The sequence below is a fragment of the Cavia porcellus genome, unplaced genomic scaffold (assembly GCF_034190915.1).
Source record: "Cavia porcellus strain 051 isolate PalLab524CR breed Dunkin Hartley unplaced genomic scaffold, mCavPor4.1 scaffold_1, whole genome shotgun sequence".
Classification (NCBI taxonomy): domain Eukaryota; kingdom Metazoa; phylum Chordata; class Mammalia; order Rodentia; family Caviidae; genus Cavia; species Cavia porcellus.
In genome coordinates, this window is record NW_026947484.1 from 97291171 (window position 1) to 97308002 (window position 16832).

At 38.7% G+C, this 16832-nt stretch overlaps 1 protein-coding gene across 1 annotated transcript; it reads left to right on the top strand.

Annotated features, from left to right (window-relative positions):
- Positions 1–1320: 1320 nt before the first annotated feature.
- Dmrta1 (DMRT like family A1) lies at positions 1321–9279 on the top strand. Its single transcript, XM_003478861.5, has 2 exons — positions 1321–2036; positions 5385–9279. The coding sequence occupies exons 1-2, from the start codon at positions 1463–1465 to the stop codon at positions 6230–6232; spliced, it is 1422 nt and encodes a 473-aa protein (XP_003478909.2). The 5' UTR covers positions 1321–1462; the 3' UTR covers positions 6233–9279.
- The last annotated feature ends 7553 nt before the right edge of the window (positions 9280–16832 follow it).

The following is a 16832-nucleotide window of genomic DNA, read 5'->3' on the forward strand; positions in this document are numbered from 1 at the left end:
TCCCATTGCTGAATGCACTGAAAAGTGGGCTCAGGCCTGTATACCTGGAGGTGCATGCGGCGTTGGTGTGAGTGTCCATTCAAGTCACTCAGGATGGGTACTGAGGACACATTTTTCCCAAGTGACAGTGACGTAGGTTGGGGACAGTTGCTCAGCCTGAGCCTTCACTCACAGTTGTGAAAGCTAATGAAAGCTACCATGATGCATGCAAATGATAATGCAGATACATATTTTTGACTGTTTACCTGGAAAGTTTACATTTTTCATACTTTGTGTTGGTATGTAATTTTCATTCCATCAGTGACTAGTTTTTTGTCGAAAATCTTTTTTGGAATATTGCTTAATATTTTGTTTTCATGATAGTGAAGCTTGTATTCAGCGTTTTGCCAATTAATATTATATGCTTGTAATACAAAAGAACAAAAACCCATGAATTTTCTGCATTAAATGCTCTTTTGGCTTAAAATTAATAGGGTGCTTTTTTTTAACCACTAAAGTCATTAAGCAGATATTTCAAGAATGCATTTTAATAACATATTTAACGAATCATCTAAATGATCTTACTTAATAATGTAGAATAAAAATGTGAAGTATTTGTGAAATGTTAACAATGGTTGCCTATAGTTACTGAGGAGAGATTCATAATGACTTTTAGGCAGCAATATTTCAGACCGTAACACTATGCATAGTCTAAAACTGCATGTGTAAATAGATAGAAGATACTAGAAAAATGTGACTATGAATCAGTCCCCTTAACTAGTCACTTTTGATGCCCTCACAAAATCCATTCAAAGTATCGCCTTTCTCTAGTGAGTAACGGCTTTGTAGTTTTTCAATCTTGTTACTTTTCACTAATCTGGACCAAACTGCTGTCCTGAAGACGTCATAGGGGAAAGGAACAGAAAAGTAGACTCAAAATCCACATCTTCAAAGTTGCATGGGAATTGGGAGGGGAGAAAGGAAAACTTTAAATCCTAATTTAGGAGGACAGAGAGAGTAAGAAGGTGAGAAGGAAGGCTGTTTCATAAAATACATCCTGAAGAACTTCAAGGAAAGCCAGTGGGAGCAAGTGTGTTTCGGCGAAGGGGCCTTTGCAGCGCTCGGGAGGGCTCCCCAGGAACCCGGCCTTCCTCCAGGAGCCGGCGCCCTTCTCCGGCCTCCCCGCCGCAGCGCTGGGCCGGCCGGGGGCGGGGTCGCGGCCCGCCTCGCCCTTTCCGGCGCTGAGCCCGGGCGCCCCGGCGGGCCGGGACGCCTTCAAAAGCCGCGCTCGCGGCAGCTGCACGTCTTCGCGTCTCCGACTCTGCACTGCGGCTTTGGTCGTCCGTCCGCTCCGGACGGGAACGGTGTGAACGCGCCCCTGGGTGCGTGGGGGCCTGGGGCGGGAAGCCCGGGCTCCCGGCAGGGTCAGCGGCGGACGGCGCGCTCCCGGGCGCTGCCCCTGGCCGGCCGGCAGCCTCCCGGGATGGAGCAGACGCGGGGTGGCAGCCGCGACCGCAGCAGCCGCGGCCGAGCTCTCCCCGCCTCGGCGCTGCTGGCCGGGTCCCCCGCGGCCCCGTCGCCGGCTCTGCCTCTGCCGCCGGGGATCGCGGCGCCCTCTGCTTTCCTGCGGCCGCCCGGCCTCTTCCTGCGAGGAAGCGCAGGCTGCGCGCCGGCGCCCGGGCTGGAGAGGGCGCTGGGCTGCGGATACCCGCGGACGCCCAAGTGCGCGCGCTGTCGCAACCACGGCGTGGTGTCCGCGCTCAAGGGCCACAAGCGCTTCTGCCGCTGGCGGGACTGCGCGTGTGCCAAGTGCACTCTGATCGCCGAGCGCCAGCGTGTCATGGCCGCGCAGGTGGCGCTTCGCCGGCAGCAAGCCCAGGAGGAGAGCGAGGCGCGCGGGCTGCAGGGGCTGCTGCGCTCCGGGCCCGGCGCGCGGGCGGCGGAGGGCGGCGGCACCGGCAGGCCCCGAGTTGCCGCCCCGGACGCCCTGCGACCCGCGAATGCTCCGGGGACCTCTGCTTTCGAAATCGTCCAGCAAGATTTTGCAGAGGAAAAAGGTGAAGTGATCTTTCCTTTGCTTTTTGTATCAGAGAAAAGTTGTGCAGTTAATGAAAGAAATAAACTTTGAATTAGCAGCTGCGCCCTGGAGGCGAGCGAAATTTAAAAGAATTTAAATTGTGGGCAACTGTCCTGGGATATGTGCCTCCGTGAGTGTTAGAGACCTAGCGCTTTGGAAGAGCTGTTTGTTCCCATGCGTGATGGGAGAATCGAATGAAAAAGTGAAGCATAGGTGGTCGCAGATGAGCTACTCGCCCTAAGGACGCAGTGGCGGAGCGCGAGTCCCTGTGACTTTCTGTGAGCAGAGCTTCAAGCATGTGTTCAAGCAGACGCCAAGAGAAGTGTGTTTTTGTGTTGCTCTGCAGTGTTTTCAGTTTTAAAAACAGAACGCAGCGTCTGAATTTGCATGGGAAAGTCACTGATGGCTGGAAGGGCAAGGCTGTATATTAGCAGCTCACCTTTGCTTTCAGTTTGGCGGGGGGGGGGGGAAGGGGGGGGGGAGAAACGGAAATCTCCGAAGCTGACATTAGTTAGTTCTCTAAGTTAAACCTTTCCTTTAATTCTTTAAGCACTGTCCTCGACTGTCAGCCTCTGACAGTGTAGAAAGCTTTGTTATTTGAGATTTTCGTTTCTGTAGGAAATGCTCTTAGGTCTCCCTAAGAGCAAAAGAGTAAAACCATTGGATTTCAAATAATAATACTGGAAATTTCTTATCGAAGAAGTTTTAAATTTTTTCTTTTATTTACTGACTGCTAAGTAGTTTACTAATATCTCCAGGGTTAGGATATAAATATGTATATATATTTTTTCCACTAAGAGTATCCCAAATCAACTTTTTGTGCTAATATAAATCCCAAATGTATTATGAGTCTCATAACCTTCCATAGGGCCTACTAGCAGTGAAAGTTTCATTTCAGTCTTTGTGTAAAAGTCCCAAGCAGGTTGTATCGCATGGAATTGTATGAAAATGACAATAATTTATTAATTAGAAACAGTCTTTGAATTGCAGTAGTCACAAGATTCTAGGAGACCACAGATGTACTTTTGAAGGAGGAGCATCACTGTACCGAAATGAGGCATATACCGTTTTGTGTGCACCTATATCAACTTTTTGTACATTCTCAAATTTAATAAGCAAGGTGGACTTTAAACACAATCACTAGCTGTGGGCTGAGGCTGAGGGCTGATGGAAAAACATGCCCCCCCCCAAAAAAAACCCTACTAATTAAAAGTACATAGAGGAGAAATAAAAGTGAGAATTTTAAAAATTAACTTGGTAGTGAGATTTGGTTGATGACATTTCTTTGTGCTTTATTTATTTATTTATTTATTGATACAAAGTGCTGTGTTTTGTAGGCTAATGATTTTTCCCTCAGGTGACTTCCTCTCCCTCCCCTCCCCTATAAACAGTTTTTGGAAGGATACTTCAGTGGCTTTCTAAGCTGATGCCCTCTCAGACAATATCCATCCACTGTAAGATCTTTTTAACTTATTCATTAGACAAAGCCCATCAGTGATTCAAAGGTGAATAAGATTTTTCTACACAAAAGGACTTTATATTCAAAAAGATAGATTATAAGTGTCCAAAGCGACAGTGTAAAGCAGTATGTACAGTAATAAATGGAATAGAATACGTACAACAAGCTATAGGACAAAGAGATAAAGTAAGTAATATGACGATATTTAAAGTCACTTATTTTCTAAATAGCCTAATACATTTGGTATTTCTTCACATAGATTTGTACTGTGAATACACCATAATAATGAGAAATTATTTGTATGCAAACTGCAAGTTACTGAGATGAACTTTTGATACTTTTGATGTATAGGGGACATATTCAGTGGATAACTTATAAGTAAAATGAAATGGGAAGTCAATGCCAGTATGTTTCTACTTGGTAGACTTCATTAAACGAGTTTCTGTATTATTTAAAATTGAAAATATTAGAAAGTCTTCGAAATTTTTCATAATTACACCTCTGTTATATATTTGATATAGTTATATAATTTTGACCCTCAAAGTACTAAAGTATGCACCCTTTCTTTATCTTTCAAATAAACTATACACACATCTTTAGCATTTAGGACTGCTCCTTTACAAAACTGGAGAAAGCAGAGTATTACAAATCATGCTTGCAAATCACTGCTTTAGGTGATATTTGTTGTATTACAGTCATAAACTGTAGAAAAACAGTTGTACTAAGGACTCTGGATTCTATTTGACAATTTACCCTTTCAGAGATAAAATGTATAGGGTTAAGAAAATCTAAATTAAAAAGAAGTTTTTTAGCGAATGTGTGCATTTTCCTTATTTTAGTTTGGCAAAAGACTATTGAAATATTGTTTTATCATGCAATCAACAATATTAAGATAGAAAAAACAGCTTATTGTGTAAAATATTTTAAGAAAGTTGCCCTTAATTTGAAGGGGGTTTGTAATTTGAATAATCACAATAATAATAATGTTATTTTTATAAAACGTTTGAAGATGTATACAGATTTCAATATTGCAGTTTATAAATTTCTTTTAGAAACAGTTGGATATTAAACTCTTAATATTTCATGTGAATTAGAGGGGAATACATCCTTTTTCACAAAGGATTATAAAAAGACAAATTCTGTGTCATTTCTCAGGTTAAATGAAGTATATAGTGAGGTATGATTTGAAATTGATACAGCACAGTAGTTAAGGCTCACATTAGAAATGAAATGAACAGTCTTGTTATTTTCCCACGTTCTTTAAGACATCTTAATTGTAATGTAATTATTGTGAACATAAACACCATTATTAGAATTTAGCATTGATGATGAAAACTGAGATTATTGTCATTTATTTAAATCTAACTATTGGTGTCTTTGTACCAATAAAAAACAAACAAAAAAAAAAAACAAAAAACAAAAAAAACAAAAAAAACCCCTTCATTTCGATAACAGCAAAACTTGGAAGAAATTTTGGGCAAATCCCTGACCAACATAATGGGTCAAACTGTGTGTACTTTTAAGTAACAACAGACTTTCCTCTCCTAATTCCTTAATACTACTGTTTGCGAAGCATATGTCTTTATGATCCTGAAATGACATAAAAAACAGAATTTCCCACAATTCCAGCAACTGCAAATTCTGAGTGATCATTTAAATTTGAGCTGTTAATTAAAATGTCTCAAATTTTAATTAATTAATTATTATTTAATTATTTATTAATTAATTATTATTTAATTTAATTAATTAGTATCACTAATACATAATGAGCAAGTGAGTTATTTTATCTAGCATTATTTCTGACTCCACTGCACTGGTTCTGGGAAGTTTTCCTTGTGTTTGAATCTCTTTTTATTTTCCCTTCTGCAGAACAAAAAGAGAGTGAATGTGACTCGGGCCACAGTGGACAAGAAGAACGAATCTCCAAATCCCATCAATTTTCTCTGGGATCAGCTCCTAAGTCTAAGGGTGTCATTGGGAAACAGAGTCTCAGGTCAACTACCTCAGCACACTCGAATAAGGCTGATGGGGTCCTGTCTTCTTACCCAGGAGAGCAATCAGGAGGCGAAGACAGTCCCGGGTCCTTATCATCTTCTGATTTGGAGTCCGGAAATGAGAGTGAGTGGACCAAGGACTGCGTTGCTACCAGAGTCAGGTTTCCCATGGTGTCCTCACGGCCAAGAGATCCCCTTGATATTCTTACCAAGATCTTTCCAAGCTACAGGCGTAGCCAGCTGGAAGGCATTCTGCAGCTCTGCAAAGGAGATGTGGTCCAAGCCATCGAACAGGTCTTAAATGGGAAGGGACCTGAGCTGGACACTCGGGACCTGGTGCACTCTGAAGACTTGGAAAATGCATCCTTTCAGACAGCTTCGAATTTTAATCTAGCTGGAATTGGTTTTGGAACTCTTGGTAACAAATCAGCTTTTTCTCCACTTCAGACCACACCTGTTTCTTACAGAGGTGATTCAAGTCTCGAAAGCTTAAATCCTAGACTAGCTGTTAGTCCATTGCGGTTGGCATATTCTTCTCCAGGAAGAGGGCTAACAGGTTTTATGTCGCCATACCTAACGCCTGGGTTGGTTCCAGCATTGCCTTTTCAGCCAGTTTTGGATTATGCCTTTTCAGGGATTATTAGGGATTATTCCTGCCTTCCTAGTAAAAACTCAGTAACCGGCGGCAGACTACTTATCAGGTCTAGTCAGGACAGTCTGTAATGTATTCTCCCAGTGTTTGTAGAATTGTACTACACACACAGACACACACAACGCATCTCTTAATATATGTCAGAAATTTCATTCACATTTGGGGAAGTACCTCTTTCCACAGATGTAAATGAAATACTAGCCCTTAAAAATTCTATTTTTCTAAACAAGCATTGTAAAAAACTAGGTTTAAAGACTCTTGCACTTATTAAGTGAAAGAAGCATTTGAACATTTTATGTGCCTTGAATAAAGCTGTTTTAGGAAAAATTTTATTTAATAACTTTTTGGCCTAAATTATCATCTATAAAGTTCCTATTTTAAAACTATACTTTTTATTTTAGAGAAAAGTGGGACTTATAGCTGTAACAAGCTTATTGTTGTAAAGAGTAATTCACCATAATATAAAATGAACCAAGAAGAAACATTAAAAACATGAATAAATCCCAAGTGATGATTTTTTAAACTTCCTCTTTTGTTCCTGCTTAGGACAAAAATGTTAATATTTTATATTTTCAGAGAAGTGATCAGTAGTAAGTAAACATTTTGAGAAATTTGAAGTTCTCATGTGTTTTGAGTTTTGTATTTTTTACTGTTAGCTACCGTTTGCAAAAACCAATATGAAATATAAAAATTCTCTTTAATTACACAAAGGCCTATTAAATAAATTTTAGGAAATGAGACTGCGCCATCTTCTGGCCACTATCATTAATTGCAACTCAGTTTCCCAGAGTGAATTAGAAATGCAATTGCTTTCTAAAAGTATAAACTAACCATGTTGGAAATGATCATTTTGAATCATTATGCATTAAAATTTTCATATTGTAAAGTACATTTCTATTGTGGGTGATTTTACTGTTTTAAGTGTGCTGATGCCTGTATCTAGTGAAATATCCCTTCCCCCACATCTCTGAGACAAGAATATGGCACTCTCCTCAAAGGTAAAGATGATTTTGTGCAAAAAAATGCCTTCTCACACAAAATATTGATTGATTCTATATAGATGATGCTAAATGCATTGAGGACAGCTAAGATTTCCACAGGGAAAAATTGCCATTAAAATTTAGAGGTATTCTGGAGGTTTTAAAATTGCATTTTGTTCCCCATCTGGATCACTTGAAAGCTATTTATTTCAGTCAGTACAAAGTCCCTGAGGAAACTGCTTACAAAACAATTTGAGGAAGTTTTCTTTATGTGTCATCATTTTGGTAAAGACAGTAACTTCATTGTTATTGTTAAGAATAAACAAAAACCCAGCTGTGGTATGAATTAGAGATATTTTAAACTATTTGAGCAGCATGATTCACTAAAGAGTTCCTTAATTGTATATATACACTCACATACACACACACACACACACACACACACATATATATATATATATGCACACGTCTGTGTATATAGATATACACTAAATTCCTACCAGTTTTATCATTATGAAGTCTTTATGGTGGAAGCCAATAGGAATATATATATATATATATATATATATATATATATATATATACATATATATAAAATAAACTTTACCAGCAAATGAATTACTATACTGTATCTGATGTGGTTTCAAGATGCAAATATGTTTAATGGTTATGCATTACTTTCAATTATGTGAATATGAGAAATAAGATGCATTCACTACTCAATTATTATATAAAGCATTTTAGAATCTGAACCTAAACTCTATTACAATGCCTGGCAAAAAGTTGACATTCAATTAATGTATACTACATGAAATGATTTTGAAAAATTGATCTCTTTAAGACTTTGATAAAACCAAAAACTCTATAAAATGGCCCACAGAAGTGTACTTCCATATACAATTTAGTCAAATTCATGTTAGAATCTTTCATGATTCTTAAATTGTTTTCCAGTACATGAATTCATTTATTAAATGCCATTTTTTGAAAGGCACTAGATCCTATACCGAACATCAAATGAAAATGTTTTCCTCTAAAATAAGTTACATTGTATGGAAGAGATCTGTGTTGAAAACAGGTCTAGAATTGATGGATACTTCTGTGATTTACATAATGATGTGCATGTATTCATTGGGAATACTGAATTGCTTTTGATCTAAGAAGCTGAACAGCCATTTTTAAGCATAATTTTAATCTTATGTATTAATTTATATGATACTTTTCTATACCCCTTATAATATTTTTAGGATTTAAGTAGTCTTAGAATAGACCATTTGCCAACCAGGATATAGAATGTGAGAAAATTGAAACTCAGCATTGGTGCTGTCCAGGCCCAAATTTAATTCTATGACTCATCAAGAGAGATTTTTCTTATTTCGGCAATTTCAGATTATTAGATCTAAGGATGAATTTGTGTATGTTGTGTATCTTCAAGCTCTGTATAGTGTCTGACCAATAATAGGTGCTCAAATAATATTATTTACTTACTGAAGTAATGATCAAACAGTATTGTATTAAGAATTAACTCATTTAACACCTATTAAAGTGCCTCCTTTCTGTATGCACTGAACTACACAAAAGGGTAGTTAAGATACAAGACCTAGCCTCAAGTTGCTCACAGTCTATTTCCATGTGTGCAAAAAGCAACCAACAAACCAACTTTGGCACCATTTGACAATATTGGCATTCTAGTGAGTTCTTTGTATAGTGAATTCTTGACATTTATGGCCATGGATACTGCTTGAAAGCTGAAATCCTAAGACACTAACTAGGTGGAAAGGAAGAGGGTCAAACAGTATAAGCTATACTGTATGACCCAGATGATTTGGGTTTACTCCATATAGAATCACTGTGGACAGATGATTCAGAACAAAACAAAACAAAAGATTTTTATTCATGATTAACAAGCGACGAACAGTGGTGTGGCTACCTTGTAGGTTAATCCTCTTCTTATTGAAAATACCATGTAGAAAATGCCACTTAGAGACCTGGTTGATGGGACCCTCCTTACTGCTTTAGTGTTGGTATAGAATCATTTACAAGCTAATCAGAAATATGGTAAATATGTGCTAAATAAATGGATGAATACATTTTAATTCTAAGACCATACAAATAAAAACAGCCATTATTTGTCAGTAAAACATCATACCATTTTGCCCAACAAAACTTTTCCTGTGTGGTCATGCTGTGGAGAAGGTAAAAGGAAAAAGTGCATGGTTTACAAGGTTTTAACACTAGTAAAGGTTAGCATGAGAAAGAAAAGAGGGCTCCAAGCCGACATGGGAGGAAGGTGGAGATAAACTGTAATGAAGTTTATATGACATATACACCAAGATATTCTCCTAAAAGGAGCACCTACTGTGGAGTGGGATCCAGAATGGATTCAGCAGTATAATTTAGATGGGTTCTGTCCACTTTATGGACCTTTATTCTCAGTAAAACAAGGATAATACCTAATGTGCAAGTTTCATCGAGATAGAAGGTAACTCGAGTAAAACCTAGACTACAATGATGCTTCTATACTTGGTGCTAAATAAATAACTGAATGTTACTACCTTGTATACCGATGATACCTTTGTCTCCCGGTGGCTGTTTCTCAGTGGGGATTACTGTAATGCCATTGAGTCACTTAGTGTAGAAACCCAAAGAACAGTTGCTACCTCAAAATCCAGGGTAAGCGCTAGGCTTCCTGTTGGGTTGTTATCTCATAAATGAACCACACTTTCATACCACTCTGTTACATATGTGTTTTGGAGTCTTTCAGGGGCTTTGTGAAGCACATGGGTATCAAAACCACAATTTTGTGTTCCTGCTTCATTTACTAGGATTCAGTCAGGAAAAATCTCTTTAAGTATATGTGAGAATAAAGGAGTTGGAGAAATACGATCTCACACAAGCAGAAGATGAGCAGGGAAGCAAGAATCTGGTAAAGGAAAATTGAGAGAGCTGAGTGTCATTAACTAATCTGTTTAAATCAAGTGTAGGTGGACAAGTGGGAACTTTAAGGGAATTTGCAAAGACCAATGTGTCCAGTCATTCAGATTGTTTCCACATGGGTGGGAGGAGTGAGGAGGTTGGTGGGAAACCAGTATCTGCAGAGCTATGAGCTCTGTGGGTCTGGAGTAGGTACCGGGTGGGGTGTCAGCTAGGGAGAGGGAGGACAGGTGGATGTGCAGTCAGGAAAGGAAAGGACCACCTGGAAATCACTGGGTACCTTGCCTTGCTGACTTCTGTTTTGCCTGTAGCTGACAAATCTCATCTCAGTTCCTTCTTGGGCCAACAGTTACTTCTCTGAAGAAAGCAGGGCGTGGAGTTCTGGAAAATGTAGTTCTCAGTCTTAGCAAACTACCTTCCTATAACTCAGTACAGTGTAGTACTTATTAGTGAAGTTTTCATGCTCAGGTTTATTAATTAGTTTGTTTCCAGAGAAGGAAGTCATTTTTTCATTTAAAATTGCTATAGATACTCTTTGTACCAGAAAAACACAAACATGCTAGTCCACTCCAGAAGTGCACACAAAGTATTTTCCCAGTATTGGGTGGTGCTTTCAACTAGCTAAATCTTCTTTGAATAGCTTATAAATTCAATCAGCAGGTAGAATTAACCACAACTAGTAAATCTGTTGTGGTAGAGAAGTACGGAAGAGAGATTGCTACAGGTGGCCACTGATTACAACAGATTTACCTAGAACTTTCTAATTTTACAATGGGGCAAATGTGACAAGCTCTCAGTAGAATAATTCGCCAAGCCATAGTTTGGGTAAGTACTTAGATACTGGGACATGGAGAGAACCTCATTTCTCAGTGAGCTACAAGATCACCTGAGTAAAAAACAGATACTCTACCAGATATTATTTTGCCAAACTATGAGGTTTGGTAGGATATATAATAAATATGCTTTGATTTAAGTTTCCAGTACGGTTATTGTAAGTCAAGATCATCTGCACACAAATTCACATTCAAAAATATGCACACACAAAAACACTTTGAAGCCAAGTAGACATCTACTAGAGTACTCATGCTTGATCATCAGACTGTAACTTTTCATGAGATCACAGATAATGTCTACAACCTTATTTTTATACCATCCATTTTATATTCGTCTTCTTCCCCAGAATGTCAGTTAATTGTAGTGACTTGCTGTTGTGGGTGACATACATTCTCATTCCACAGAAAATTCTGTGCCACTAGTGATCCTGCTTCCTTTGGGCTGTTGGAGCTTTCAATTAATTTTACCACCAAATATGGGGAGGCTGAATGACACTGCACACAGACATACTGCACCTGCCCATTGTTTTAATGGCCTGAGATGCCCAAAGTAGTCAGTGGTAGTCTTAGGTTCCAGGACAATATTATAGTCTCATGAAATCATTTTGCCTTTGGGAAGTAATATCTATAAATGAAGCCAAAATTTGCAGGAAAAGGAAACATTTTTTCCTAGGGAACGATTAATATGATAGAGGCCAACTCCATATCCTGTGATTCTCCAGGCTGATGTATCCTGACTATAGGAAAAGTGTCACTGCATATTTCATATTTACAACTGATTGAGAACATACATCTTGAAAAACATCATTCTAGCCCTCTGAAGGACTTTCCAGATGGTCCATAACAGTTGTCCAAGGCCATTCCATAATTTTATTAGACCAGCTGTTTTAGGATGAGGGAACATAATGATACCAATGAGTTCCATGAACGTGAGCCCAACATTGGACTTAATTGGTATAAAATGAGTTTTTTTTGCAGAAGTGATACTGCATAGAATAATTTGAAGGTGAAGAGACATCCTATAAATCCATAGATGGTGGCATTACCTGAAATGTTAAGGGCAGGGAAGGCGTAATGAGCATAAGGTTTTTTTTCCCACTGAGAACAAATAGTTTTTGTTTTATGTTGTTCCATCCACCACATTGAGCCTGTCCCCAGGTGGCTGGGCTCACTTTCTCAGGGAGTGAGCAATGCCATCTCAGGAGCCCATGCTGATCTTTGGTCTTGGCCAAATTGGGTCATTCCCAGTTAGCCTAGGTGAACAGAAGCCCATGGTGCTGTGCTTCCACATCAGCCCTGGCGCAGCCTCCCTGATCATTCATTTCATAAGCCAATTGGATAGTTGTGAGGGTATTAAGATAGTCTTCTTCCAAGGCTGCTGTTGGTGAACATTTATTTGAGACCAAATGTCTACATTTTTTGCTCACCTGAAGTCTTTCCACCACATACCTTATCTTTTGTTAGCTGATTTTTACAATCATGCTTTTCCTGAGGTACTGACCATTCAGCCAAACTTACCCATCACTCATGACTCACTCTGTGTGCCTCTGTTCTTCTCTGTTGAGGAAAGATGAGCAGTCATGTGCATAACTTCACGTGTTCCCTACTGGAAGCGTTGTCTTCACCATTACCCTTCGGTATCACTGTAGGGCTGCACCTTCAGTGTTCTCATAGTTCCAGAATAAATCTACATCTTGCTCCATAGGACAAGGCAGGTGGAGGCAGAAGGAGGAACCAGGGATTTGATCTAATTTAATAGAACTTAGGACTTCAGAACCCGTTGTGGAAAATGAATTTCTTCCTCCATTTGATTGATGCCCTGTAAAGTTTAGTGGGTGAGGCAATGCCCTTTTCATATGAGAACTAAGTGCCACATGGATATATGATGGGCAATACTAAGACTTCATTAGGACACCGTACCAAGGAGGAAGCTCTTTGTCAACAGGAGAAAGAGTTTTTGCAGAGACAGCAGCACTTTTCTCCAGAGTTCAGGAAGTGTCCACTGATTTACCAGTGACAGATTCCCAAAGATTTCCCTCATGATCCCTAGCTGCAAAAGGCATCTCAACCATTATTAGATTTGCTGAGTTAGAGGACCTAAGAGGTAAGACATTTTGAATGGCAGTCCGGTTCTGTTGCACAACTTTTTATTCTGTGTCTAAACAAAACCAAAAGTTCATGGAGTTATTCATAAATGAGTAGAACTAAAATTAACAAATCTTGTATCAATTGTAATAAAAATACAGACATAGTGGGTATCAGCTACAGAAACATTTTCCCCAATTGATAAGAAATATTTCAATATGCATCAGGCCACAGAGCCCTAGAAACTTCACAGATACGACTTTTTATTGAGTTTTTCCTCTTAACCTTTGGTGTGTATAAGTCAAATGTTGTCTACTTTCTGCTTACCAGGATTAACTAGCATATTGCTTTGCTTCATTTCTTCTGCTTGCTCTGCTTGCAGGTGAAATTTTACGTCATCTATGCTGTGAAATTGTTTTGTGTCCTGTAGCACAAAGAAGAAAACAAGTTGTTGTTTGGACTGCAAGGTGCAGAGGGTTGGAGAGTTAATACTGTTTGGTTTGGACCTGGACTGTTGCTCACCCACCCCAGGCACACAGAGGAGGGACCTGTGGCTCGTGGGTGGATTATGAAGGTCCCTAAGCTGACTGGCTGTTCGAGGCCTGCCGTTGGGAGCTTGAGCTGAAAAGGCATAGCTTCTTCCCCATGACTCCTCTCCTCTTTCTCTGCTTCCTGGTCACTGTGATGTGAGTAGTTTGCCTCTGCCTAGACCCTTCTGCCATGCCCTTTCTCCCTTGGAGTCAGCTACCCATGTATTGAAAACATGAGACAAAAATCAACTTCTCTCCTTGAAGTTGTGTCAGGTATTGTGTGTTACACCAGACAGTAACCAAGACAATGCAGCCCTAAGGTGGAGTATTGTTTCTGGTGGCCCACAAGGATAGACAGAAGGTATTTATGTGGTAAATATAAAAAAAAGGAAAAAGAAAAATGGGGACGTGGGAAGATCCTTTTGGTCTTTGATGGTATCACAAACCTTGCAGGCTCTCTGGAGACATGCTGTTGCTTTTATTTCACTACTTAGGCAGAGAGGATCGAGCTCTTTGCAATGGTATCACTAGAGCTAAGGAATCTCTCTGATCCGAATTTCAGTATGGTTCTTTGTTTGGTTATGGTTCTTACCAAACAGGAAATATTGCTCCCAAGTCTTTCCCTGCAAAAGAGACCCTGTAGTATTAAAAAAAGTTCCCTAGGATTTAGGAAATAAACATCCATTTTTAACTCATACAAAAATGGTAATTGATTTTTAGGTCAATAAAAAAAAAGCATAAAACAATATTCCAGGCTATAGAGAAATGCAAAATGACTTTAGAAGATAAAAAGAAGTGGCAAGAAATTAGCATTTAGTGTGTCTTGTGGGCCAAGCTCCAAGCAGGAATTTGAATGCAGTCAGGTGATGAACATGGGATCTGATGCCTTAAAAACAGATGCCTTCAAATCTGATGCCTTAAAAACAGAAACTTAGTTTTTACTCAATTTTCCAATAGAAACTTATGTTAATAAAATGGAATATTTACATTCCACATAAGGGTTTTATTTCTTAAGTTTCCACCACAGCATTTAAAGTGTCTGAAATTATCTTTTGTTGTACCATTTTTATCATTTAGAGTATAAAGAGGACAGCTCACTGCGACAGTTCTGTGGGAGCTTCCAACTTTGTTTAGATTATCTTTTGATTTTCTTTTGTCTACTTTTTCTGTTAGTAAAACATTTCCTATTCTTTTGAGGCTTCTGATTTTTCTCCATTTCCTGATTTCCTGGATGACAAAAGACATTGGGTGACAGACATCAAAGCTAAAAACAACGATCTGGAGTGTTAACTCTTAATATTGTGACTTTCCGTCAGATCTCGGCTGATAGCTGAATGTTTAATACCCCAAACTTCTCATCTGACAATTGCAGTGGTAAGAATAACACCTAGCCCAGAGGATTGAAAAAGAAGTAAATCAAATAATAAGAAATAGTACATTTACATCAATCACTTTCACACTTTATAAAAGGCTCTGTAAATGATTATGTGTGATTTTTAAAAAAATTAACAATTTAGATTTAAAACCACTGTTTGTTGTAAAACGACTTTACATTACATGACCTCTTGCTCCAGACTTTTAAGTGGAGGTGGCCACAGGCCTTAGGCTATATCAACTGCTCCTGTGTGAGTGTTTAAAGTGGTGCCTTTTGCACCCTCCTCATAAAGGGTCTAGTCTATGAGCAGTGATTTTAAAATTTCCACTTGAGGGCGCTGTCTACTTTTGTGGGTGCTGAAATACCAAAATTGGCTACTTCACAAAGCATTGTTAGGACTTGAAATTAACATTACTGTTCATTCCTGTTTAGTGCCGTGATATGTCAGCTTTCCTCACTGATTTGTGCCTAAACAGATACCATTTGACTTAAGATGAGCATTTTTATTAAACATTTTATTAATTCTCTCAAATATATTCACAATATTTATTTCAATTTCATACACAAGAAAACAGCCTGAGGAATGTTGATTAAGTCTCTCAAGTTGTCCTAACCAGTGTGTAATATGAAACTTAGGCTTATGCATGGGTCAATCTAATTACAAAATTAGTTTAGATTCTTCCATACCATCTCTTTCTAAAAATATTTAGACCTATACATGTGCATATGTGTGCAATATATAACACAATTTTATAATTTAGTAGGCGAGTATATTATGCATAATATTTGTAACTTTATACATAATGTATAAGTAGGAGCTTAGCTGAGGAAGAGAATAGGAGGCATTTCTATATAAAACATATTTATACAAAACACTTGCCCATTACACTGTAAAATTACATGTAGATTATATTTTAAAGCAGGTTCAAATTTAATATCTCGGTGAAGAAGACACACAGTTACAACTGTTTGCCTGCAGAAGAAATTCTGTTTACTTGCTGCGTAATACAATAAATGGGCTTCAGAGCCAGCATACCCAGCTGTTGTATTTCATTGGCAAGCTAAAATAAAACACCAAATTATTGTCTAGAGGCAATTTTTGTTGCTACTAAGAGTTACTTTAACTAAAAGAAAGCACCACAGACTATTTATCAGGTGAAATAGTTTTTCTCTTTATTTCTTGCAAAATTGAATTAGGTGAAGACTATAATATTATTTATATTTGTAAAGATCAATTCCGGGAGCAGGTTAAGCCACTAATTTACGTAACATTACTATTTCCCAATGCAAATAACAGCAAGATAGATGGTATGCGTTATTATTCTACTTGTATGCACTTCTTCTAGTTAACTCAGTTCGTATCTACCACGTTGCCCCTTTTTAAAGATGTCCAGATTTTATATTGTTTTTTGCAAGCTTCTTAAGCTTATAAACAAAATCACAAGTGCAATGAAGTAATTATTTTTTGAGTTTTACAACAGTGAACACTTCCTGTATCAAGAATCAACAGAAATAGGTACTGCGTGGGCCTTGTGTCTAGGAATTTGTGTTGAGCAGATATAAATCATGTTTCCCAGCCGTGGGTGGTGGCATATGCCTGTAATCCCAGCACTTTTGGAGGTTGCACAAGAGGTTTGAAAGTTTGACCTTAGTCCCACTAATTTAGGGATTAAGATCCTGTCTCAAAAAAAAAAAAAAATGTTTAAAAGTGGCTTGGTCTGCTGCTCAAGATGAATCCCCTTTTTAACTATTGATTTAGAGACTGGGATTACCTGAGTCACTAAACTGCCCCATCTGGGCTCTAACTTGTTATCTCTTTGCCTCATCCTACCAGCGTGCTGGATTACAGGTAGGCTCAGCTACACCTGGCTCAGAAGGTATTCTCACCTAAACGGCAGGGGATGTAGCATGGGGGCGTTTTGGGCAGCACTCAAAGA

Excerpts from the sequence above, each read along its gene's own strand:
- Dmrta1 (XM_003478861.5), top strand. The coding sequence starts at position 1,463 with ATGGAGCAGACGCGGGGTGGCAGCCGCGACCGCAGCAGCCGCGGCCGA. Across the intron at positions 2,037-5,384 it reads AGATTTTGCAGAGGAAAAAG|AACAAAAAGAGAGTGAATGT; the intron begins GTGAAGTGATCT and ends TCCCTTCTGCAG.